Consider the following 25,279-nt stretch of genomic DNA (forward strand, 5'->3'; position numbering starts at 1 on the left):
ATGTCCCCCGGGACCGGTTCTGAGGCTCAGCCCCCCGTCCTGCAGCTCACGCGCACGGGGCTGTGGGGTGGTGAGCTCGCGGCCCGCCCCCCGCCCGTCCCCTGACGTCGTTGGCTGCTCTTTGTCGCTGGGAACGCAGCCTGCACTGCCCGGGGCGCCGCGCGGCTTTGACCTCTCAGGGCCACGGCTGCAGGATGTTCGCGCCTCGGCTTTCTCCTGCACCCCCACCCCCGCCGCGCCTGTCTGCGCAGATCCGGTCTCCAGCCCAGACGCCGCCCGGACGGCATCGCTGAGCGCCCCTGGCGGGCGCCGGCACACAAGGCGGGCAGCCCTTTCCCCGCCGGTGACCTTTCTGTTTCCTTCACAGAACAGAACATCTTAACTTTGGGAAAGCCTAGTTTGCCAGTTTTAACTTTCACGGCCGTGCTTGGGCTCATGGACGCGGGGGGGGGGGGGGCAGCTGTTTGCTCCTGAGCGCGTGGCCGGCTGTCTCACGTGGGCCTCCGCCTCCTGCAGGTTTGCTGCGTGTGTGATGCGGGCCGGGGCGTGGCTCACTGGCTTTATAGGGCCGTGCTTCGGGGGTCGAGCCTGAGCCAGTTGGCCGTGTGGCCGTGGGGCTCTGGGGCGCAGGGTCAAGGGGGCCCCAGGAGGAGCAGGCAGGTGGCATGTCTGCGGGACAGCCAGGGGCCGCGTGGGTCCAGGAGGCAGCAGGAGGTCGCGTGGTCTGGGTAGGTTACATCTCCAGGGGCATCAGTGGGGGGGATTCAAAGCTGCCGCGTGGGAAGAGATGCCCTAGGCCATGCGCCAAGCACAGGGGCCTGGGGTCCGGGCCTGGGCACCCCTGCAGTTGGGGGGTGCCGCAGTGAGAAGGGGCTGGCCGTGGGGCCCGGTGCTGCCAGAGGCCAGGACACGGTGGGGGGGGCGTGGGACCAGCCTGCGCATGCGTGACCTTCCCATGAGCGTGACTGGCGGGCCCCGCAGATGGATGGGACAGGTCGGTGGCAGGAGAATGCAGCGTGAAGGGAGGAGGGGCTCCATTTTAATTTTTAAGCTGATGACTGTGGAGCTCAGTGTGTGCTGACAGAGTCCTGTGGCCGGCGTCACAGGAAGCGGCTGCGAGGGGGGTGGTCTTGGGGTCTGCTGGCCCGGGCCCGGGCTGAGGGGTTCCACTGTGTGGCTGCACAGCGGTGGGGGCTCTGTGAGGAGAGGGTGCCCCAAGACTGAGCTGGGGGGGAGTGTGGGGAGGGGACTGTAGCTTGGGGAGGGGCTGGGGAGATGCAGGAGGGGGCCTGGGGGTGAGGGCTGGAGGCTGGAGGGTCAGGAAAGGGGTGCAGGGGGGCAGGGAGGCAGAGAGGGGCTGCACCCACTGCTCGGGGCTGTGGGACCCCTGGGTCAGCCCTGAGGGAGAGCAGATGTGGGGACAGGAGTGTGGGGGCGGCTGGGTGGCTGGTGGGAGGGCTGGTGTCTCCTGGTCAAGAGCACCTGTCTGCCTCCCAGCTGCCTCTTCTCTCTTCTGCAGAGTTAAAGCGAGGACTTTCCCAAGACCTGTCTTCTTTCCCCAAATTAGGCAGATACAAAATAGCGAAGCAACTGACGGAAAAGGCAATCAAGGTACACGCTCTTTGGAGCCTGGTGGGGAGGGGACTCTTTAAAAAGGGAAATTGATTTTGGGATTTGGGGAATGAGAACGGGGCTGTGACGCAGCCCTGCTAGCCTTGGTCCCTGCCCTGGCTCCCACCCGGCCCGGCCCCCTGTGGAGGCTGGATGCTTCAAATAGGGGATGATCTCAGTATTGGGAACATGCAGACACATGGAAGTCTGTCCTGGGGGCCACCATGTGACCTTGGGCCATGGGCGCTCTTCTGGGCGAGGGCTCTGCATCAGAGACAGGCTCTTAGTGACTCGTGGGGCCCCTTGTATGGGTCCCACACCTCAGGCCCCTCACAGCGATGCAGTGAGGACAGAGCCACCTTCCCTGGGGAAAGGACTGCAGTCTGTGTCTCTGCTGGGCTTCGATGGCCTTGCTCAGAAGGCTGGGACTGTGGCAGCCCCGAGAAACCCGAGGCGCACTGCTGCCCGGGCCCACGCTCAGCCCTTTCTCTGGAAGCACAACACACGCCATCACCCAAGCTGCACAGCTTGCGGTACACCTGAGAGTGGCACACGACACAGGTGACACGTGTCCTCGGGCAGTGGCCACTGCAGACCTGGTGGAGGATGCATCCATCACTCTTGGAAGCTGCCCCTTGGTGTCCCCCCAGCATCCTGGCAACCACAGGGTGCAGCACCATCCACAGCAGCTCAGCAACTCGATTTTCCTCTGAACCCTGAAAACATAACATTTCGGGCTACGAACATCCCTCTTAAGTACTGCACTGGCTGCATTTCATAAGTTTCATGTGCAGTATTTTTGTTAAGCATCAGTTGAAAGTATTTTATAATCCATGTGCTTACTTGCTCATTGATCACGGGTTACTTCCAAGTACAGTTCGGAATGTCGATGCTTTTTCTAGTTATTTTGTCACTGGTTTCTAGGCCGGCTGTGTTGGGGCTGAGAACGTAGCCTGTTTCAGTTATTCTACTGCGGTGTGTTCTGTCTGGTGCTTTGTTAATTTCTGAGAGGCGATGTGTCTGCTATCTTCACAGCCATCGGGGTAGTCTGTTACTTGTGTCTGCGGTCATATTGCATTTTTTTGTCTGTGTTCTAATCATTTACTGAGAGAAGCATGTTAATATCCTGTTTTAATGTGGATTTGTCCGCTCGTCTGTCCGTTTTCACGACCGTGTGTGTTGTATTGTTATAACAGGTGTGTACAGACACAGCTTTCTGCTGAGCTGACTCTTTTCTTTAATTATGAAATAATAGTCTTCAGTGACGTTAATTTGTCCCAGAGTCAGTCTGGTCTCAGATTCAGGGCCTTTCCTTTTCCGCCTGTCTGCAGGCCTGTGCTTCTGCTTTCCTCTTGTAAATCACATGGAGCTGGGTTTTTACACAGTCCGGTCGGGCAGAGTTTCCTTTCAGCTGCAGCACGAAGTGTGTTTGTCTCGTTCAACAGCTGGTGTCTAACTTTACTCGCACGGTTTGTCCTGCTTCCTCCCCCGCTGGTTTTATGCCTCCTGTGCGCTGGTCCCTTTTAAAAATTAACGTCCCCGCTCCCATCTGTTAGCTGCCCGACACCCTGTTTTCATTCTTTCCGTGACTCCCTTCGGTGAGGTACTCTGCGGACTTGGTCGAGTTGATCAATCTTTCTAAAGTTACTCAGTTTGACCACATTGCGGGAGAGCTGGGGCCGTGGGGTGCTGACCCTCACAGCGTGCCCCGCCCCCACCCCTCCCGGCTGTGAATCAGGCCTGGACTGGCTTTGGATCAGTGTTCCGGGCAGAAGGAGGCTGCTGCCGACCCGCCGTGTCTTCGGTGGGTGCTGGAGCTTGACCTCACAGCTTCTAGCCACAGGCCCGAGGTCTGAGGAGGCCGGTGTGGTGGTGGGTGGGGGTGTAGACGCCCTCACAGTGTCTCTGGTCTGGAGCCAAGGCCAGGCCGCTGCTCAGGGCCGCTCAGGACTGAAATCAAGCACCGGCTGGGCTGAGGTTCACCTGGGGCCTAGCTGGGGAGGGACCCACGCCCGAGTCCCTCACTTGTTGGCAGAATTCATTGCCTTGTGGCCTTAGAGTTTGCAGCGCCTTCTTGAGAGCTGGGTGTAGGGAGAGAGGCTCTGTGGCTGGTGTGTCTAACTTCAGGGAAATCCTGGATCTGATTGGGTGCGGCCCAGCCCAAGGCGGTCTGTCTTCGAATTCCTGGGTAGTTCAAATTCATCTAATTAGGGACCCTCATGGGTTTGAGCCACTTCCCCTTCCTTTCTCAACCCCCTTGCCTGCCCCCACAAATCCGTGAGGCCCTAAGCTTGCTGCTGAGCTTGTACCTGTCTCCTGCCCTTGCCCCCCAGCTGCCACCCTTCAGGACCCTGCCCAGGTGAGTGTGTCTTCCTGCATCCTCAGCCCCGGGGGCCCCAGGGACTCAGCGTGATTGCCACTCTCCCACCCTGTCCCTCAGCTGAGCTCATTTCCCCCGTGGTGGCAGTGTCCCTGTGCTGGGCCTTCCGCTCAGTTGAATGGCTCTCCCCTCCCCCTCCTCAAATTGTGGGTGCAGAGCATGAGGGATGCTCACCTTTGTAGAGAAAAGGAGGCTGTGGAGTGCCCGTCTTCTGGCCCCAGCACTAGGTCCAGCCCAGCCCAGTCTCAGGAGAGCGTGGTCCTGCCTGAGCGTGGCGCCTCCTGCGTGGGGGTGGGAATGCGCCAGGCCCCAAGGATGCAGACGCCCCAGGGAGGGTGGCTGGGCCCGCCCCCGGGCCTGTGGACCTCAGAGGGTCCTGGGTGTCTTCCTGCAGCAGGTTCTCTCTGTGCTTTGAAAACTCCTCTTGCAGAGAAAGACTTCATGTGTTTCCAGTCCTTTGATTAGGAACGTGCTCTCTCATTTGAGGAAAAGAAGATCTTCTCCATCTACAGACCCTGCCCCGTGATCCAGGCGGCCCTGCGCCGGAAGGGCTGGGTGGAGAAGAAGCTGCACGCCCTGCCCAAGGTGGCCGCCGACGGTGGAGGCAAAGGGGCCGCGGGTACATATCGAAGCCTTGGGCCTCTGTGTCAGACGTCTGCGTGTCTGTCTCGAGGACCCAGACGCATGCCCACCCCACAGGTCCTGTGACGAGGGCCTCCCTCGGGGCAGAGGACCCCCTGTCCACGCCTGAGCTCAGCCCCATCCCCCACTCCAGGTGTCTGCGTGCTGGGCGAGTGTTTTCAGGCCCTGCACGGGTCACTGCTCAGTGTCCCCACGGTGCCTGCCTGCTGTCCCTCCTCAGGCCTCAGCTCCCACATGGTCCTGGAGACCCACACCAGCCCCCCACTGTTCTCCACCCCGTGGCCCTCCCCACCCCCGTCCCCAGGGCACTGACCTTGGCCCGGGGACCCTCAGGTGGGTCCCTGTGGCCTGACTGTGGTGGCAGCAGCACAGAAGCAGTGTTCATGGCCAGACACTCGGGCTGAGACGTGCTAACGTCTCCCACATTGTCTTTGCAGGAAACAAACGTGCTGAAGGCAAAGAAAACCAGGAAGTGGCCGCAGAGGAGACGGTGGATGACATCCATGATGTGATGGTAGGTCCTGCGAGTCTCGGGGCCAGGTCACAATCTTGGTGCCACCGCGCTGTCTCAGGGGAAGGAGACCAGCCACCACAGAGCCGGGCTGGGGATCAGACAGCTGGGTGACATGCTGCAGACATGTGTGTGTGTGCAAACACGTATACACGCGTGTCCTTTGTGCCCACGTGCAAGCTGACAAAGCATGTCAGTGACTCGGGAAGGGCCGTGGGAAAGGACCAGAGCAGCCCCAGGCTGGCGAGGCGCAGGCGGAAGAGCGTGGAGGTGGTGTCCTGCGGGCTGCGCACTGAGCACCGGGCAGAACTGAGCCCGAGGTGGCCAGCCGGGTGACTGGGGACAGCTCAGCCTGCAGTGACGACCGGAGCCAGTGCTGGACGTGAGGCGTCCTCATGCAGGACGTGCACAGACAGCCGGCACGACACGGCTTCGCTCTGAGCCTCCGGCGGAGGGACGCTCCCGGGGAGAGAGCAGCACCGGCTGCCTGGCCTGGGGGAGGCCTGTCCTGCAGACGCCACGAAGGGGGAGAGAGGAGACAGAGCGGGGGCTGGGCAGCGCGTGGGATCGAGACGCTCTGAGACCCGGATCAGCCCTGGAAGTACAGACAGGAAAGCGGACGGACTTGGACGGGCCACCGGGTTGTTTGATTTGTCTCTGGCGCTGGTGGCCCCGGGTGACACCGGCAGCACCGTGTGCAGCACAGGGCTGCGGGCAGGGGCTCCAGGCCCGGGTGGCACCGTCCTGGACGCGGTCTGTCCCCTGGTGCAGGCACCCCCTCTCTGCCGGCCCCCCGGCGCAGCATCCCGTCTGCACTGAGCTCGCTTCAGTGAGCGGTCAGGAGGCGGTTGGGAAGGAACCGGGGTTCCCTGGCGCCCGAACACGGGGTTGAGGCCTGCAGAGAAGGACCCCAAGGGTCTTCACCAAGGTCAGGGGTCTCTGGGGGTAGGGTTTTGGAGAAGGTTTCACTTCCTTGTACCTCCTTGGTAGGAATTTTTGACCAGACACGTGCCGTTGTCTGTCAACACCAGGCGTGGGCACCTGCAGGCGCCCTGTAGCCCCCACGGGTCCGGGGACAAGGGGGCGCCAGGCTCCGTGTGCACACGCCCCCAAGCCCACGTGGGCACCCACAGGCCGCCCCGCCCCTTCAGCGCCCCTGGAGGCTGGAACCTGCCCCTGGCCCCCCGCACTTGCCGCTGGAGAGCAGGAACCCGGGTCGCCACGGCTCCTCCGGCCGCGCGCACAGTAGGCCTGCAGCCTGCGGCAAACGGCAGGGCGATGAGGGACACGCAGTTAGAGGCCGCACGCTGTCATTTCCAGTCTGGTCCCCTTCGCTCGCGGCGACGTCCCGGCTGACCAAGGACGCGGCTGGAACGCTGGGTCGTGACGAAGCTTTTCTCGCCAGTCCAGGTTGGTGAGAAACGAGACGCCCTACTTCCTCTGGACGATCAAGAGAGACGCCATCGACTGTCACAGCCTGAGCTGCGACCAGGTGCTGAACCACTACGGGAGGACGGCTTCCTTCACCACCAAGGTGAGCGGAGAGGCGGGGCAGCACCTGGGGCTCCCCCTCAGGTCGCCTCCCGCTACCTGGTCCGAGGCCGCACCCAGTGCCAGCATCCAGTCGCTAGCACCTGCCCCCCACGTGCCCCCCAGAGCCGGGGTGACCCTGGCTGTGTCCCTGGGTGACCCTGAGGCCACAGTAGCGCCCTCTCTGGGTGCACAGGCCAAGCATTAGACAGGGTTGGACCCTGGCTTTGGGTCTTGGGGAGCTCTGGTCCCGAGGCGGGGTGAGTCACCCTCACCTGCACGCACGGTGACTTACAGCAAGGGCGGCGGTGACAGGGCTCTGCAGGGGACGGTGAAACAGTGTCTGCCTGCCCATCACTCACCACCCCCACCACCTCCCAGTCCCATGGCCGCCCCTGGAGCCGGCTGTCCCCCACGTCCCCGAGGGCTCGGTTCAGGGCAGGGCCAGCTGGGGCCTGCGTGGACCCACTGGGGAGGGGTTGAATAGAGGGTTCCCCTGGCAACTCAGGGACTGTCCCTTCAGCAGGCAAGGATGACACAGGAGGGGGTCAGGGACGAGGCCCACCGCTGCCCCCACGGCTCGCTGTCGGGGGGATCTAGCCCCCCACGTGTCCCCACAAGGCTTTGGCCATAGCGACCTCTGCAGTGTGGGCTGGGCCCCCCGCAAAGACCCCGTCTAGAGCGGTCGTGAGTGAGCTCAGCTTCTTTCCAAACGGGGCGCCAAGCTGGATCCTGGGCGCAGGGCTTCCTGCCAGGCCTGTGTGACAACAGATCATGGTCACGTCCATGGGGCCGGAGTGGTGGGTGCAGGCAGCCCCTCCCGGGCCTGTGCCGGGGCTCCGTTTAGGACTCTGGGAAGGGAAAGTCACCCTTGGGTGGCTTCCTGCCTTGGACCTGCCATGCCTGCCAAGGACCAGAGATAAGGCCAAGGCCCCGGCAGCACACCGGGTCTCTGGGCCGCTGGGACCGGCTGGCCAGGGGACGGACGGGGCTGGAGGAGGGAGAGGCCAGTCCCGAGGGGCCCGGGTGTGCGGGCTGGTCCGAGGCAGAGCCTGACTCTCTGCTGTCTCTGGAGATCGGGCTCGGCCTGAACATGAGGAGTCTGCCGTGGTATGTCCAGGCCGACCCCGACACCTTCTTCCCCCGCTGCTACGGCCTTTGCTCCGACAGCGAGAAGCAAGAATTCCTGGGTACGTAGCTGGCCTGAGCAGCAGGGCCTCCGGGCCCCCTCCCTGCCGGCACGCTGTGTGGGCCTTTGCAAGGGAGATGGGGCAGGCTTCGCTGAGGGGCTGGGGACTGGGGCTGGGGTGGAGGCAGAGGGTCCGGTCCCATCCCAAGCCCTGGGGGCTCTGCTCCATGCACGTGGTGAGGGCCGTCTGGAAACTTCCACGGGCAGCGTAGGCAAGGGGGCATGGGGGGCCACGGAGCTGAGTGTCTGCGGCTTGAGAGGCCAGCCCGGCCTGAGGTTGGTGCTGGGACCCGCTGAGCATCTCAGGCAGGCCAGGGACCACAGGCTCCGGTCCGGGACACAGGGAGGGCTGGTTGGCCTGCTGAGAGGCCACAGGAGACAGAAGGGGGTCAGGGCAGGTGGGGACGGGTCCTCTGAGGGGTGACCCGTGTTTCCTCAGCACCCAACCTGGAGGCTGTTGAGATGGGGCATCTGCCTGGCACCCCTGCCCTGTGCGCTGTGCCCTGTGCTCTGGGACCCCACCTGGGCTCCGGAGAGCAAATAACCAGGCAGGGCCCGTGGGGGCTGGAGGTGACAGGCGCAGTGCTGGCCAGAGGCGAGGGGCCTGGCGGAGCCCGGGAGGCAAGGGACGCAGGGGAGCAGGCCGGGAGCCCCTGGATTCGGGCAGTGTCTGTGGTCCTTGGGCAGAGGGGCAGGGGGTGGTGTGTGAGCTCAGGGACATGCTTGTGAAGGAGGGAGGCGGCTTGGGTCGGGGCTCCTGGGGCTATGGGGCAGCGAGGGGAGCGCAGGTTCTAGCTGCTTCCGGTGTGACAGCAGCTGCCGGTGGGCAGGTGTCGGGCAGGGCGGCCCCCGCTGAGGTGAGGAAGGGGCAGGTTGGGGGAGAAGGTGCTGGAGTCTGGGGATGCTGAGGAGGGCACAGGTAGGGTATGGGGGGATGGGGACAGGCCTCGAGGTGTGGGCTTGCTCACAGGTGGGCTGGCAGGTGCGCTGGCAGGTGTGCATTCCCCAGAGCTGCCTTCTGTGTTGGGTGGGCACTCAGGACCCCAGCCATCAGCACTGGGCGCGGTGGAGGCCGCAAAAGCAGGGAGGTCCAGAGAGGCTCCAGGAGGGGACGGTCCCAGTGCTGTCGTGCGGGCCATCCAGGGGGAACCCTCTGGTGGTGGGAGCCCCCTGGACAGTGGTCCAAGGGGCGGAAGGGGTGCATGGCTGCTGCCTCTGGGCCTGTGGCCAGTACATTTGGCCCCCACCCTGCAGAGGCATGGGAAGGGGAGGCTGGGCGAGGGCCAGGCCCCTGGGGGCTGGGGGACCTCTGGGCAGTAGAGGGGGTGAGGCCTCGGTGCCTTTTCAGATGACTTCCGGCATACGGTGGCCTCCAGCGTCCTCAAGTGGGTGGTCAGCCAGCAGCACTGCCCCAGGAGCAAAGCCCAGAGCAGGAGCGAGGAGGAGGCCGGCGCCAGTGACCCTGGCCGCCAGAAGGGTGAGTGTGGCCGAGGCCGGCCACGCGGGGAGGACAGAGACCCAGGGGTGGCGGCTGCACCCTGACCCCTGGCCTGCCCCGGGGCGCCTGTGGAAGAGCTGCCGCAGGGAGGCTTGTTCTCCGTGGTTTCAGCCTAAAAACCCAAATAAGGCCCTGGTGCTGGGTGCTCGTGTTGACGAAGCAGTTTTAGGTTCCCCGCAAAGGTGGGGTGAAGGTACAGAGTCTCACCCCCCACCCCATGTGCATGCCCCCCCACCCACCAGCGTCCTCCAGCAGAGGGGGCGTCGGTGATGCTGGCAAACCTACACGGACACGTCATTGTCACCCACGGCCACTGTTTGCCTTCGGGCTCACCCTGTGCTGCACGTCCTGTGGTCTGGACAGAAGTGCAGAGACACACGTGTCTCCCTGACAGTGTCACCCAGGGTCGTGTTGCTGCCCCAGCCTCTGTGCCCACCGCCCCTCCCCAGCCCCTGGCGGCCACCGGTCTGTCCCAGTCCCTGTGGCGCTGCCGTTTCCAGAACGCCCCACGGTTGGAACCGTGCTGCGCGGACTGCCCAGACTGGCTCCTTCCCCGCAGTCACGGTCACGTGCACTCACAGTCCCTCCAGGTCCTTCCAGGGCTTGGGGACCGATTTCTCTTTATGGTTGAGGAACACGGGGGGCGTTTGTAGGGGCGCTGTCCCGTCCCCGCCCCGAGGGGCCGGGCGCTGGGTGCTCACGGAGGGCCCTGCAGCGGGGGGGGGCACTGCCCAGACGGGGGTGGCGGGCAGAGCCGGAGAGGCCAGGCGGCCGGGGGCCACCGTCCGGCGTCTGCGCTCGGGTTCCAGGCGCTGAGAACGGGCCGGAGCTCGCGGGCTGTCGGGGCAGCTTGTGGGCATGGCGTGCCGGGTGCCTGCGACCTGCCCGGGGCCTGGCACGGCTCATTCTGGCCGCCCGTCCCTCCCTCCGGCGGTGAGTGTGTGTTTCCCGGGCGGCTGCCGTGCAGAATAGGTCTCAGGTGCCTCGTGGTCTCCTGGCCTCTTCCCTGACGGAGAGCTTGCTCAAGCGCTTTCTCGGCCACTGGGAGGCTGGCAGCCTGTGTCTGGGTGACCTCCGAGGGTTCCGTCTGGTGGGCGGCAGGGCCTCTGGGACGCAGAGGCGTCTCCCTGTCCTGCGGCGGCTCTGATGAAGCCAGCACTTTGGGAGTTCGGTCCTGCGGGCCTTTGCCTTGCGGTCACAGAGGCGCGCTGCAGCTTCCTCGGGACACCTCGCTGTGTCCCTCTCCCCTGGGCTTTTCACGACCGGGTAATCTTTATTTTTTGTGTGGTAAGACGTGGGGCCAGGGCGCGTCTTTGCGTGTAGACACCCACTGTGGGCGGAGACGAAACAGGAATCCGCACTGGTTAATATTTGAGGAAGACGTGAAGTGGTGTGTGCGCAGTCGCTGGGTGCTGGGACCTAAAGGTGCTGCTAAAGGCAGGTGGTGACGCGAGCCCTCATCCTGGCGGGTCGCTCTGCCCTGTGCCCGCCGCTGGGACGCGGTGCCCGCAGAGGAGACGCCCTGGGGCGGGGGCTGGGCCCCCCTCTCGCTGTGCTGAGTTCTGCCGCTGTTTGCTTTGTGTATGTTGATGAGGACGGTTTTGCCTTCCTCTGAGCGGACGCTTTCATCACGAAAGCTCCCCTTTGTCCCCGCTGCTGCTCCTCGCGGGACCCCTCTCTCTGCGCCGCAGCAGGGAAGCCACGCCGGCCGCCACCCAGCTGGGCACCCGTCTCCCTCCGGCCTCCGCTCCGCGCCCCGTGGCGACTTGTAGTTTGGCGCAGCTCTCACCCAGAGAGCACGCATTTCAGGGCTAGGTCTGGCTCTGCCCATACGCTAGTCCCCCCATTTTCCCTCCCGCTGAGGGTGAGCGTGGATGATTTGTGCTGACTCATCTTCGGCTTGGCCAGCTCTGTCTTCTCTCTCCGGTCTGTTTTTAAGTCCCCCCGCCCCCCGCCTTCTCACTTTGGCACCTGGGTCATCTCTCCCGCATCGTCTGCCTTTGTTCTTTGCTCAGACTCAGGTGTTTCTGCCTCGTTTCTGTCTCCTTCACTTTTCCGGTCTGCTGGTGTAGGACGGGCTTCAGGTGCCTGGGGGCTGCCGCTGGCACTCCCGCTGCTCTGCGGGCGGAGTGTGGGCTGCCACCTGCCACCCGTGAGCAGGTGAGCAGGGCTGGGGCGCAGCTTCGGGAGTTTCCCCTCACGCCGGCGTCAGGTGTCTCCAGAGTGAAACCCAAGAACAACTGCAGGTCACCTCCCCAGCCCCCACCAGGAGGGCCCGGCTGCCGGGCCTGGGAGAGCTGGCTGCGTGCTGAGCGCCGCGTGCCCACGCACCTAGCCGCGTGGCTTCTCTGTTCTTAATCAAGTCCCCGTGCCTTTGCCTGGCTCTCAGCCTTCACCCGGGCGTGGCGACAACCGTGCTCACCCAGGAGAGGCTGCCCTGCGCCTGCAGATGGAGTTCGCCTGGTCCTCTCTACTTCCACAGCTTTCTGATGTTTTGAAAAACATGACGTTTGTAATTTACTCGCTCTTTCCTACTTGTTACAGCAACCCTAACGGCCGGCCACTGCCTGCCACGCGCCCCTTAAATCGGAGACCCCCCCCCATCAGCATTTCCGATCATTTTATCTCCCACATGTGATTTTTGTTTCTGTCTTTTAAGATTTACCAAAAAATTTACAATACATCTTGATTTTTTTCACGCGTCTTTAATGAAGCCTCCACCACTTCCCAGACAATGTCACACGTGTCACAGATTTTTAAAGATGAATCCACTGAGAATAGTAATTTGTAAAAAGGAATGTTCTATAATCATGTGACTGCCCCATTCACATTGAAGCGCTCATGACTGAATTTTTAAATTTTACTTTATGTACAAAGAGGTAGCCATCCTGCAGTCAGGAAGATGTCGCGCGTGACCCTCTCACGGACGTTCACTCAGTGTGACGTCATGAAGCCTGTGTCCCTCGCGTGCGGGCGGAAACCCTGTGGCACATGTTTAGGCCAGGCTTCCGGGTCAGGCCGTGCCGGCTTGAGCTGCCGCGGTAAGAACGGGAACCTGGCCGCGCTTTCTCGGAGGCCCCAGCAGAGCTGCTGGGGAGCCGTCTGGCCCTCTCTGGTGCAGGAGGCCAGGGGGCCTCTTAACCATGTCTGGACATGCAGGTAAGTGCTATTAAGCACATTCGTGACCCTCCACCTGCAGAGCCCCCTTGGCGGGCGTGAGGGGGGATCCCACTGTGGTTTCGATGGGCGCTTCCCTGATGGTCAGGGACGCGGAGCATCTTTTCATGGGCTTATTGGCCATTTGCGTATCTTCTTTGGAGGAATGTCCACCCAGGGCCTTTACCCATTTTTGAATCAGGTTCTTTTTGTTGTGGGGTTTCAGGAGTTCTCTGTATATTCTGGATATTAATCTCCTCTCAGATATATTCTTTGCCAACACTTCATCCCCTTTTGCAGTTTGCCTTTTTACTCTGTTGATTGTGTCTTCTGATCCACAAATCTAAAACCTTGTCGTGAAGTCCAAGTTGTCTTTTTTTCTTTTGTTGCCTGTGCTTTGATGTCAGGTCCAGGAAATCATCATGAAACCCAGCAGCTGAAGCTTTCGTCCTGTGCTTTCTTCTAAGAGTTTTATAAGCTTATGAGTATATACGTGTGTGTTTAAAACTTATAGGAGATAAGTTTTATAGTTTTTGGTCTTATGTTTAGGTCTTTAATCCATCTTGAGTTCACTTTTGGATATGGCATGAGGTAATGGACCAACTTCATTATTTTTTTAAAGATTTTATTTATTTTTAGAGAGAGGGGAAGGGAAGGAGAAAGAGAGGAAGAGAAACATCACTGTGTGGTTGCCTCTTGCGTGCCCCCAACTGGCGACCTGGCCCACAGCCCAGGCCTGTGCCCTGACTGGGAATCGAACCGGCGACCCTTTGGTTCACAGGCCGGTGCCCAGTCCACTGAGCCACACCAGCCAGGGCCAGTTTCATCCTTTTGCATGTAAACATCCACTTTTCTCAGCACCACTTGCTTTGAAAAGATTGTCCTTTCCCCATTCAAACGGTCTTGACATCCTTGTCAAAAATCATCTGACTGCATATGGAGGGGTTTAGTTTTGGACTCTCTGTTCTAATTCTGCGGGTCTCCATGTCTGTCTCCCCAGCGGTGCCACCTGGTTTGATTAGCTTCGTAACAGGTGTTGAAGTCAGGAGGCATGAGCCCTCCAACTGTGTTCTCCTTTTACAACATCAGTCAGGCTATTTGGGGGTCCCTTGAGATTCCATACCAATTTCAGGAAGGGTTTTTCTATTTCTGCAAAAGACATCATTGCGATTTCGATAGGGATGGCAGATCGCTTGGGCTACTGTTGGTGTCTTCACAGCTTCCGGGACGCGCACCTGTTCTCTGGAGATTATGTGGTTGTCCAGGCCCGCAAGCTTGATCAGGCCCCTGCCCACCTTTATTCCCTTGAACTACGGTGGCTTTGTGGGCTGGCCCACTGTCCCCATCACTGCAGCTGCCAGCTCGACCAAAGGACAGTCAAGCCCACAGGGCATTAAGCCCACGGTGGCTGCAGGACACAGGGCGCAGCCGGAGTGGGCCGGTCGGCTCTCCCACCAGGGTACCCCACAGCTGGGACACCATCCGAGGGACACGTGCTGCTGCGCACACGGGGCCGGTGAGGGCCATGCTGACTGGGGCCCCCACAGGAACCTACGCCCTGCTTTGGCGTGCTCCTGGGGCGCTGTGCGGCCTGGACCCACATTTGGGGCGCTGGTGTCCACACCGCTGGCCGGGAGCAGCCTCGCAAGCTTGAGCTCCCAGCGGCCTCCGTGCCCCGAGCGTCCGGACCTGCCGTCCTGGAGCCCGAGAGCCGCCCTCGGAACCTCACGCGCGTTCTGCGCTCCACTTTTCAGGGGCGGCACTTCCATCTCCGACTCAGGAAACCACTTCTCCCGGTGCCATGAGCCCTCAGACGGGCATCGACGGGCTTCGGAACACCTGGATCGTCGAGCCTGCGGCCAAGTCCCGGGGCCGCGGTGAGTGCAGAGGCTGCCTGCCGCCGGGATGGCCCACTGTGGGGGCGGAGTGGGCTGGACACCAGGGTCCGAGGTGGCCCAGGACTCCCAGGCACCTTGCAGCCTTGGTCCTCGGGACAGGCATCTCAATGGGACTGATCTTCCCGGCTTTTGTTCTGAGCTCTGCTGGTTAATTAGGGCTTTTCCACCATAGTCCTCAGTCAGACGCGTCTACAGTTTTCTTTTTTATAGCGACGATCTTGGCGACATGCTTAAGAATGGATGGAGGGCCCCCATCTCTGGCAGCAGGCGTCCCCTCCCCTCAGGCATGTCACACAACCTGCCTTGAGCCCCAGGAGCGCTCAGAGGTGCTGCGCTCCGGGTGAGCTTCTTCCGTGGTGACCCGCATGCACATTTCTACTTCATCTTCCTGCATTGCAGCCGTGGCCTTATTCTCTCTGTTATTCCTCATGGTCAGCACTGTGTGTTTCTTTAAAAAACACACACACAAGATTTCAAGGTGGTTTTCAAATCTTATTTGTGCTTCCAAAGAACCAACTTTTGGTTGCAATATTTTCGATGTTCCATGAGGGACATTCCCCTCCTTGGCTCTGACACTAAGCTTATTTATTTTCAATTGTTCTTGTGCAACAAAAAGCTTCAAGGCTATGACGTTTCCTCTGAATATGGCCTTAGCTGCATCCTCTTGTTTGTTCTATCCTGAAACTCTAAATATACTTTTCTTTTGGATAGTCTATTTCCCCCTAGAGTTATTTTTTCATTGTCATTGTTTTAAATTCACAAGTGGTTAATTTTTATGTGAACTTATAAAATCTGTTAATTTGATGTTCCTGCAGTCAACCCTAGATATCATCATCTGTCCTGAAACACTCTCTCTCCTGGGCTTCTGCCTGCTCCACTCCGAGGGCCGCCCTTGAGCTGGGCCGTGCTCCTCCTGGGCTCACGGACCCACCTGCCTAAGACCCAAGGCACCGCTTTCCGCCCGTCCCTGCCTCTGTGCCTCTCCCTGCTCTCAGCTCAGGATAACGCCCGTGGTTTGTGGTTTCGTCCGAACCCTTTACTTCAGGACAGCAAGGTTTCAACCTATCCTGTATTTTTGCGTGGAAGGCCGCTTGTCTCTTGTGCTGTTGTGCCCATGGGCCTTGGCCCAGGGTGCCCCTCCGCACTCACCTTGGTCGGGACAGGCCCGATCGGGCCGAGTGACAGGCAGGGCCCAGACCTCAGTGGCTCTCAACAAGGCCGTGAACAACCAAACAAGTTCCTGTCTTTTCATGCTTGTTGTCCATGCAGGTTGGTGTGGGAGGATCGGGCGGGGAGCTCAGCCCATCAGAGTCCCCCCACCATTTTGTGACGCTGCTTCCTTCAGCGTTGGGGTTGCCAGGGGAAGAGAGGGTTCCGGGGTCGGTAGGTGCTATTAGGTGCTGTGACCCAGAGAGGTGTGTGTCACGCCTGCTCAGTTGTCACTGATCATGACCAGTCGTGTGGCCTCACTTTGGAGGGCGAGTGTGAGAAGTCGCACACCCTCCTGCAGAGTGGGGGAGGGCTGGTGCACCCCCATCCCGCCCTCCCCGGGCCCCCCCTTGTCCATCCAGTCACCCTTGGCCACAAGGCCTCGCTGGGCCCTTGCAGTCGGCCAAACGCCCCCCTGCCCCTGCCTGTCTCTTCCCAGAGCTTCCCCTGCTCCTGTGTTCTGCCACGCCCTGCAGCCCCCTGTCTGTCCCTCCCTGTCCTCCTGTCCTCCCTGGAGTCCTCCCCCGCCCCGCCCACGCCCGCGGGCTGTCCGCTGGGGCTGAGCAGCGGCCTCCTGCAGACATCGTGTGCATGAACCGCGCGGAGGAGATCCTGGCGCTGGTGGCCGCCGACCCCCTCTCTGCCAAGGACAAGTGGGTGGTGCAGAAGTACATCGAGACCCCGCTGCTCATCTATGACACCAAGTTGGACATCAGGCAGTGGTTCCTGGTCACCGACTGGAACCCCCTGACCATCTGGTTCTACAAGGAGAGCTACCTGCGGTTTTCCACGCAGCGCTTCTCCCTGGATGACCTGGCCGGGTCAGTGGGGCGCCGGCTTGGTGCCGTGGGGTGCAGGCATGGGCAGGGCGCCCCGGCTGTGTCTGCGGCCCAGCACCACGTGCAACACGGGTCACCGAGGTCCAGGCCGGTTAAGTGACCTCCCTCCCCAGGGACAGGTGCAGGCCTGCTGCCCCTTGAAGCCAGTGCCCACAAAGTGTGTATCTTCAGAAAGTCCCAAAAGTTCCTCTCCCTTTCCCTCAGCCCATTAGGGACCCCAGGCTGGCGGGGCCGCCCCTGAAATAGTTTCTGAACAGGCCTGGCCCCTCCGAGTCACATGAGCATGTGTGTCCAGTTCCTGAGATCCTCTACATGTGTTGTTTCTTGTGTCCTTGTGTGTCTTACGGAGGTGACACTCACCCATAGCCACAGGGGCAGGAGTCAGCACCCAGAATGAGACGAAGCTTCCCAGACTCACATAAATGAAAACGACCTCGAGGACCCGTAGTGCGTTACGACCTCCGGGCAGCAGCTGTGCCGTTCGTACCCTGTTCAGAACAAGGCCCGGGGCTACGCAAACGGGCTGAAAAGCTCAGTTGGTGACTCCTCCTCACGAGACCAGCTCTTCAAGGGCCCGTCCCCATTGCCCTGCACGATGAGGAAACGGGCTTGAGGGTGTTTTTCACTTGCTGGAGACCCCTTGGTGGTGGCCCTGAGCCGGTGGGCTTCTGACCTGGCCCGGGTGCAGGCTGCCGTCCCGAGCAGGACAGGGAGCGGACGCAGCCGCGCCTGCCTGGCCCTCTGCGGGGGCGGGGCCGAGCTGTGGGTCTGCGGTCCCCGCGGGTACTGGGGGCGGGACCAGGGGCGGGGCCGAGCTGTGGGTCTGGGGTCCCCGCTGGTGCCGGGGGCGGGGCCAGGCCCGGGGGCGGGGCCGAGCTGTGGGTCTGCGGTCCCGCGGGTGCTGGGGGCGGGGCCCGGGGGCGGGGCCGAGCTGTGGGTCTGCCGTCCTGAGGGTGCCGGGGGCAGGGGCCCGGGGGCTGCCCTGACCGCGGCCTTGCCTCGCAGCGCCATCCACCTCTGCAACAACTCCATCCAGAAGCACCTCAAGAACGACAAGGACCGCAGCTCCCTGCTTCCCGACCACAACATGTGGACCAGCACCAAGTTCCAGGAGTACCTGCAGAAGAGGGGCCGCGGGGCCCTATGGGGCAGCGTCATCTACCCGTCCATGAGGCGGGCCATCGCCGACACCATGCGGGCGGCCCAGGACCACGTGGAGCCGCGCAAGAGCAGCTTCGAGCTCTACGGGGCCGACTTCGTCCTGGGGCGCGATTTCAAGCCCTGGCTGATCGAGATCAACTCCAGCCCCACCATGCACGCGTCCACGCCGGTCACGGCCCAGCTGTGTGCGCAGGTGCAGGAGGACACCATCAAGGTGGTCGTGGACCGGAAGGGCGACCGCAGCTGTGACATCGGCAACTTTGAGCTGCTGTGGAGACAGGTGAGGCCAGGCAGGGTGGGCGGCGCTGTGGACGCTCTGCTGCCCGGCCCCGCCTGGTTGGACAGGGGGCTGGGGGGCCCAGGGCCTGGGACTGCTCCCGCTCGCCACCCCACGTGAAATGCCCGTGGCCTCTGGGTCCTTCCAGGCTGTTTCTGGACCTGCAGTGTCCTCTCTTGTCTCTTCAGGGAAAACTGCGTCCTCCTTCAAGGGTCTTCCTTCTGGCCCTTCTTGCTGGCCTCTGGCTCCGTGGGGTGGGGGGGCTATTGAAGGGGCCCCAATGGGCAGCCCAGCCAGGGGAGGAGTGGCCGGTGCTTCTCTGAGGCCTTATGCCTGACCCGCAGGCCGGGAAAGGGCGCACTGGCCCCTGGGGAGGGGCACCCTGACCTCACCCGCCGCCCTGCCCCCAGCCTGCTGTGGACCTGCCGCCCGTCCACGGCGCCGACCTCTGCGTGGACGGCGTCAGCGTGTGGAAAGCCAAGAAGCAAATGCCGCCCGTCTCCTGCTCTAAGGTTTCATCGTCGCTCCTGGACAGTCAACCACTGAAAGTGAGGTGCCCTTCGGCCGCGCCAGACCCGGTGCCCGGAGCCCCGCGGACGGCTCTCCCGCAACACTTGAAACTGAAAGACGGAAAGGTACCCGCTCGCTCCCTGCACAGGGTCCAGCCCGCTCACAGCGGGTCGGGCGGGAACTCCGGCTCCGCACCTGTCACTGCAACTCGTAGATGATAAGCCCCCCAAACCCACCTTCCGGTCCGACGAACACTCAGATGCCGACGTAGCAAATGCGCAGCCCCCGCCCTCCGTGCTTTGGGCGAACGACAGCAGAGGGCGCTGTTTCAGCCGCGCGGGCCGTTGGTGCCACGGGGCTGGTGCCGGCCGCTCGGCCGCCTGCCGGGGCTCCCTGCTCCGCAGGCCTCCGGTTGCAGCAGGGAGCCTGTCTTGATGGGGCGCTGGCCTGAGCTCCGAGCAGGCGTTGGGGTACCCTGGGCGCAGCCAGGTTGCCAGGAGAGGAGGGGTTCTGTCAGATTGGTTTCAGGAGCCGGCCCGGCACCAGGGTCCCCTCCGCGTGGCCCATGGGTGACTGACAGCCTTTGCGTCACTTTCTCGTGAGGTGCAGTGTGAATGGGGGTTGGGGGGCGCTGAGGTCGAGATGTGAACATTAGTGGCTCCTGCGTTGTTGAGTTTTCTGAAGGAGCCAACCGCACTCGGCCTGGGACCTGTCCCGGGCATGGGCTGGGACTGCGGGTCGATGGAACAGCCTGACAGTCCGGGGGGCCGTCCGTGTCAGCGCCCTGCTGCTTCCCGTGGGGCCTGGCCCACAGCAGCGGCCCAGAGCGTGGGATGGAAAGGCCCAGGCCGGGCCCACACCCTGACTGCTCCGCCTCTGTCTCTCTGGACCTGACCCCAGCAGCCTCTTTTACTGTCTGTGTGTCTGCTGGTGGTCTGTCTCCCCCGAGGCTGGAAGCAGCTGTGGCCGTGCGGCCCACGGCGGGTGCTCAGTGAGTGTCCACAAGGAGGCACCTGCCCCTGGGGACCCTCCCGGGGCTGCCACCTGCTTTTGGAGCCTCAGCCCCTGCGAGGGCAGCAGCCGTCTGGCCCAAGCACCTCGCCCAGTCCACTCTGTCACCAAGGCCTGGCAGCCTGCCACTTACCAAGTCATCTCCAAAAATCTGGACAATTTCCATATTTTTTGCTATTTTGTAAAAGTGTCTCCTTTTCCGTGGACACTGGGCGGCTTTGTACAGACATCTTCCCAAGAGTGCTGATCGGTCGGGTGCACACAGCATCGGTGTGACTGGACACCTTAGCCGCTGTCATGGCCCCGCAGACATGGCGGTTTAAACAGCAGAGGTGGGCCCTCTCCCGGTGCCCGAGGCCAGCAGTGAGGCGTCATGGGCTGCACCGTCTCAAAGGCTGCAGAGAAAATCCCTGCTGGTCCCTCCCCGCTTCTGGCGTCCGCTGGCTCAACGGCGTGTTGTTCCGCTCTCTGTGTTTATGCGTGGTGCTCTCTATGTTCACACATGATGCTTTCCGTGTTTGTGTGTGGTTCTCTCCAAGAGTCCAGGTCGCCATCTTACTAGGTCCCTGTCGTGGGTCAGGCCACCCTCCTGCTGGTGCGGCCATCTTCACGCTGTCACGCGCAGAGACTTGGCTGTCTCCGGGCCTTTGTTCCGGCTCCTTGTACTGGCTAGAGTCCCCTGTACAACGTTGGGCACCATTGTTGAATTCCTGATTTTAAAACAGATGTTTCCAGCATTTCGTCATTTATGATGACATTTGTCTAGCTCTTTATAAAGCTATAGATGTGATACAAATAATACATGTAAATGCATAGACACTCTAGCACGTTAAAGGTTATTTTTAATCCTTACCAAGATTTCATATGGTGAATGTCCAGTAAATTTTCTCAGAAACTCTTTTTCATCTGTGAGGTTACCGTCACCTTTTTGTCCCTTGTACTATTACAGTGTGAATATTGTCAGTCACGTTTTGAATGTTAAACCCACCTCACGTTCCTCGAAGGACCTGGCTTGGTTTGATGCTGGTCTGACACGTGGCTCCATTTGTTTTCTTGCGTGTAGTACCTATTCATTCCCAACCACACTTATTTATTCATACTACTGTTGGGAGACATTTACATTGTTTCTAGTTCAGACGGTACAATCAGTGCTGCTGTGAACATTCTGGAACGTGGTGACCATGTGCACACCTTTCTCTAACCGCAGTGTTAATGGGTCACATGCCAGCTCTGGCCAATGCGTCCTCCCGCCACTGCCTGTGAGTGTGCCAGCTGCCAGCAACAATGAGTCTTTCTCTTTTATTTTAGCCGTTCTAGTAGGTGAATAGTGGGTCCTCATTACAGCTTCCCTGTGCATTCCCTGGTGGCTAATGAAGTTCAGTATCTTTCTTTGTTCATGGTACATTTGAACATGCACAGTCTGTCCAGAAAGAGTCCAGCCATTGTTAATATGAGAACAATCTGCGTGACATTGATGTCACCTGGCAGCCAAGGAAAGTGGACTGGAGTGCGCATGTGTGAACAATGGCAACCTCACTGTACTGGTCAGTGGGGGCGGTAGCTGCTGTTGTGTGAGCGTGTGTGCTGTGTGGCTGTCACATTCAATATGACTGAGCCAGTAGCGCACTGAATCTGCACCCAGTTTTGTGTTGAGCTTGAACACTCCCCCATGGAAACCAAGGAGATGACTCAGAGGCCGCAGCTGTTTGCAGCTGGTGATCAGCAGCTTCATCATGACAACATGCCACTCATACGTCACGTCTCATGCAGAGTTTTTTGGCAAAACATCAAATCATCCAGGTGACTCCGATTTGGTGCTCTGTGACTTCTGGCTTTTCCCAACACTAAAATCAAGGTGAAAGGGAAGACATTTCAGAGCATCAATGAGATTCAGGAAAATGTGATGGGGCAGCTGATGGCGGCTGGGAGAACTGTGTGAGGTCCCCAGGTGCTTGCTTTGCAGGGGACTGAGGTGTCATTGTCCTGTGTACAATGTTTTTTATATCTTGTGTCTTCTTCAATAAATGTCTGCTTTTCACATTACAAGGCTGGATACCTTCTTGACAGACCTTGTACTCTTGCAGAGCACCATTTTTGTATTTGGACAAGTGTTTCTGTTGGCCTCTTCCAATCAACTTGTAGTATTTCTAGATTCTGTCCTTTGGTGGATCTATGTATGAAAAGTATCTCAGCATTCCATGACTGCCTTTTACCGAAGGCCACAGCTAAGAAAGCCATCCTTAGCTGCCCCCAGACAGCACCATGACCTAAGGCTGATAAAACGTGATGTTCCCCACCCCCTCCGAGTCTTGTTAGGGTTGTGCAGTTTAATTGCAGCTTTTAAACCCCAACAGGCGTCACCGTGATCACCGTTCTGCGCCGGTGATGATCACGCTCTCCCACGTTACGCCTCTGCCCGCCACCCCATGTCCTGCGCTCTCCATGTGGGATCTCTGCATCCTGCTGAAGATGTGTTCTTGAGACTGTCCCCGGGGAGGGCCTAGTCTACAAGTGTCCTTTCCACACTTCTTTCTGAATGACAGTCTCCGTGGAGGAGTCGGGGTGGAGGCCGGTGCTCTCGGCATCTATCTCGGCCCTCTGCTGCTCTGGGAAAATCAGTGCATCGCTCTCCACATGTGAACTGTCTGTCTGTCTGTCTTACTTGCCCGCAGGTCTGGGCGTGTGGCTCCTTTTGATGTATCCTAACTGGGGTTCTGTGGGGTGCTTTCACCAGCACACTAAGCCATTAGTCAGTTATGAGAAATGTTCAGTCATGACCTCCTTACATAGAACTTCCGCCTCAGGCCCCGCCCGCCCCCGCTTTGGATGCACACGGGTGTCTGCTCTCCCCGTGTCTCTGCGTGGCCGGGCCCTGGGCTGCCCCGGTCTATTCTCTCTGCGTCGGGCTCCAGGACACGAATCCCATCTGCTGAAATTTTAATTTTAGTTATGACAGTTACATTATTTTAGAGGTTCTCTTTAATGGAGCTCTTCGGTCCTCCCTTTCCGTACCTCCCCCTCACCTATAGTTTTTAAGAGGACCGAAGTCACGTGGTCCGTGCCGCTCACTGCCTGATGCTGCCTGGTGATAGCAGCCGTGAAGTCTTAGTCACGCCGCGCTGCCGGTTCTGCTGGCGTGCGCACTTGTTTTCTCAGAAACGGCTCGTTTTCTATAAACAGTTCCGTGCGCGGATTCTGGGCGTTCCTTCCAGAAGGCAGGTCTTTGTCCCTCCAGGCGTGGAGGAAGGTGCTTGGTGCCACTTACCCGCACAGCAGGCACTTTGTCCCCCCTCCCCCAGCCCCGGCGTAAGAATCCCTTGTGCAGATCTGGGGGCTACCCTGGACTCTGTTTTCTCTAGGACTTCCCGGGCCTGCTCCATGCGGGGTCCCCCTCAGGCCCTTGCAGGCCCGAGCGGCCCTCCGAGGTGGCTTATTTACAGAGGGGTGGGTGTCCCTCACCCCTCCTGAGGGGGTCTTCTGCCCTCATACCCAACCCGAGGCCTGGGAGTCCTGGCTCCAGCCGCCCTGCTTGGCAGCCTCAGGGGGAAGAGCCTGGGGCATCCCCACATTGGGGACTAAGGTTCCTTCCCCTTTACCAGTGTTTTGTTGCTTTTGAGAAGATGGTTTTCATACCTGATGCCCCAGGTTGGGTGGTTTTCCCCAGAAGACTTGGTCTGGATCCCAGAGCACCAGCTCCTGGGCACGCTGTGCCCCTGGGCCGCCCCCTCTGTGAGCCCCATCTGTCCCCTTGCACCGCGAGACCTGGCACACCCCACAGGCAGCCACGGGATTGCCATCTGGCAGGCACTGCTCCACTCAGGCACGGAAACACGTCCGCGGCCCGGTCCCGTTCTTGGCGTGGAGCTGGCCCAGCCTTGACCCTCCCAGCCCCTCTGTGTAGCCCTGGGCGCACTGGGGGGAAAAGCGCTGCCTGACAGAGCTGCCCCCTGGGCCGCTGAGCCCGCCCACCCTCAGCTCAGCTCCCCACCCTGGGCCGCACCCAGCCGCAACGCCAACCCTCTGCCTCGCACGCCCTCCCGTGCGTGCAGGCCTGGCGTCCTGGGGCCGGGCGGGGGAGGCCCACTTCCAGGATCAGCCTCTGCTCCAGGCTCCAGGAAGCTGCGGGCTGCTTTGCATAGGCACCCAGCCCCCGGCACCCGGCGGCCCCCCGGCCAGCCACTCCACTGATCCCCAAACCGAACCCCAGGGAGGGTGACTCAGCCGGGTGTGGCGTCCCGGCCCCACCTGCGTGCTCCTGGGGCACCACTGATGCCTGGGGGGGCCCATCTTCCCCACCCTCCCCGTACCCCCACCAGGGACTGAGCGGTCTGAAGACAGGGGACTTGGCACAGGCCCCCCCCCTCCCTGAGGAGGGCTGGAGCAAGGGAAGAGGAGCAGGGGGCCTGCGGGGGTCTGGCCAAGGCCCCGGCTCCTCCTCTGCTGGCCTCACTGGCCCTGGGTGTCTGAGGGGCTGTGTGAACATCCCGGTGTAGCCGCAGCTTCCGTCTGCCCTCAAGGGGTGAGGGGTGGGGGTGGGGGGCCTCACAGGGGTCCCCACAGCCCGCGTTGGCCCAGCCCCCGAGGGGACGGGGCCGCAGCTCCAGGGCTGAGTCCAGCCGCACGGGGTAGAAGGAGCCGCGTCTTCCTGGGCGTGCCTGGTCTCAGGGAGGGCCAGCGTGGGCTCAGGGCCAGAGGAGGAGCTGGAGAAAGTGGCCCCTTTTTGGGCACCAGGGGAGGGGCTTCTGCGCTGGCCTCCTGAGCACAGGCAGAGGGACAGCCCAGCGCACTGGGTGGACGCTGCCACGCCCTGCTCCTGAAGGGGCCACCCCGGCTGGCTCCGGGGGAGGCTCACGCTGGTGACGGGGCTGTGGGCTCCAGGGAGCTTGGACTTGCCTGTGACTTCCCTCAGTGAGCCTGCCCTCTGCCTGCCCCCCCCCCCCACACCAGGTCGAGGACCAGCGGGCCCCGGGCACGGCCCTGGCCCACCTGCTCCACCTGGCGGGGGTCATCCACAGCCCCCAGGGTGGGGAGCAGGCAGAGGGCAGGAGGACAGATGAGCTGAGCAAGGGGGACCTCCCCAAACCCACCGCCTTACCCCAGACATACAAGGCCCCCGGGACCGACCCCTCCCCTTGAGGGGAGGTCTGGGCTTTCTAAGTGTTGGGGTCTGTGGGAATAGGTGGGCTTGGAAGCCAACTGGGACGGGCCATGTAGGGGATGAGGGTGGCCCTGGAGGCAGCAGACAGATGACCTCCCTGGGCCAGCGGGCCTGGCCTGGGGTGGGGGGCGTGATTTCAAGGACCAATGGACGGGGGTCTGGGGGGCGGGTGCTTGGCCTGGGGGAGGAGGGGGTTGTGGTCGGGCAGGTGGGCGTGGCGCGGGCAGGTGGGCAAGGCCTCAGGGCCCCTCTCTCCCCAAGGGCTGCGGAGGGACCTGTCCGCGGGGTGTCTAGTGTGCCCTCGGTCGCTGCTGCCCGTCCAGCCCGCCAGCGCTGTGCCCCTTCCGCACCGCCCTCCTGCCGGACACCTCCTTCCCGCTCCTCCTGGTGGACCCCGCGAGCGAGGACCAGGACGCGGCCAGGACCTGCGGCCTCCAGAGCGCGGCTCGTTTCTTTGGGAACCTGCGCGCAGACGAGGAGCCTTGTATACATAAGCATTTTAGCGAAACCGCGCGATTCTAACGGTGCTGCTTCTCACGGAGCGCCCCGCGCCGACACCCCTCGCCTCTGGAGCGCCCCTGCTGGAAGCCCCCCACCTCCCAGCGGAGCTCTCGGCCAAGGCAGCCATTTATTCAACTAAAGTCTCGTTCTGCTGGCCCAGGCTCTTTGCGTCCCTGCGTCTCCTTCCGACCCGGCGCC

General features: G+C 61.4%; 1 protein-coding gene across 1 annotated transcript; it reads left to right on the forward strand.

Moving 5' to 3' along the window:
- On the forward strand, nucleotides 1-25,065 carry TTLL8 (tubulin tyrosine ligase like 8). Its single transcript, XM_090272182.1, has 12 exons — nucleotides 1-70; nucleotides 1,520-1,611; nucleotides 4,478-4,610; nucleotides 5,071-5,147; nucleotides 6,550-6,678; nucleotides 7,750-7,864; nucleotides 9,212-9,340; nucleotides 14,272-14,394; nucleotides 16,205-16,445; nucleotides 17,469-17,904; nucleotides 18,312-18,536; nucleotides 24,842-25,065. The coding sequence occupies exons 1-12, from the start codon at nucleotides 1-3 to the stop codon at nucleotides 24,872-24,874; spliced, it is 1,803 nt and encodes a 600-aa protein (XP_090128308.1). The 3' UTR covers nucleotides 24,875-25,065.
- The last annotated feature ends 214 nt before the right edge of the window (nucleotides 25,066-25,279 follow it).

The sequence above is a fragment of the Furipterus horrens genome, unplaced genomic scaffold (genome assembly GCF_987537825.1).
Source record: "Furipterus horrens unplaced genomic scaffold, mFurHor1.1.pri manual_scaffold_4, whole genome shotgun sequence".
Taxonomy (NCBI): Eukaryota; Metazoa; Chordata; class Mammalia; order Chiroptera; family Furipteridae; genus Furipterus; species Furipterus horrens.

What these genes read in the sequence shown, in the direction of transcription:
- TTLL8 (XM_090272182.1), top strand. Translation starts at nt 1, where the DNA reads ATGTCCCCCGGGACCGGTTCTGAGGCTCAGCCCCCCGTCCTGCAGCTC. An exon ending in GCGCACGGGGCTGTGGGGTG is followed by an intron (nt 71 to 1,519) that starts GTGAGCTCGCGG and finishes TCTCTTCTGCAG; the next exon opens with AGTTAAAGCGAGGACTTTCC. An exon ending in TCCCTGGATGACCTGGCCGG is followed by an intron (nt 16,446 to 17,468) that starts GTCAGTGGGGCG and finishes CTTGCCTCGCAG; the next exon opens with CGCCATCCACCTCTGCAACA.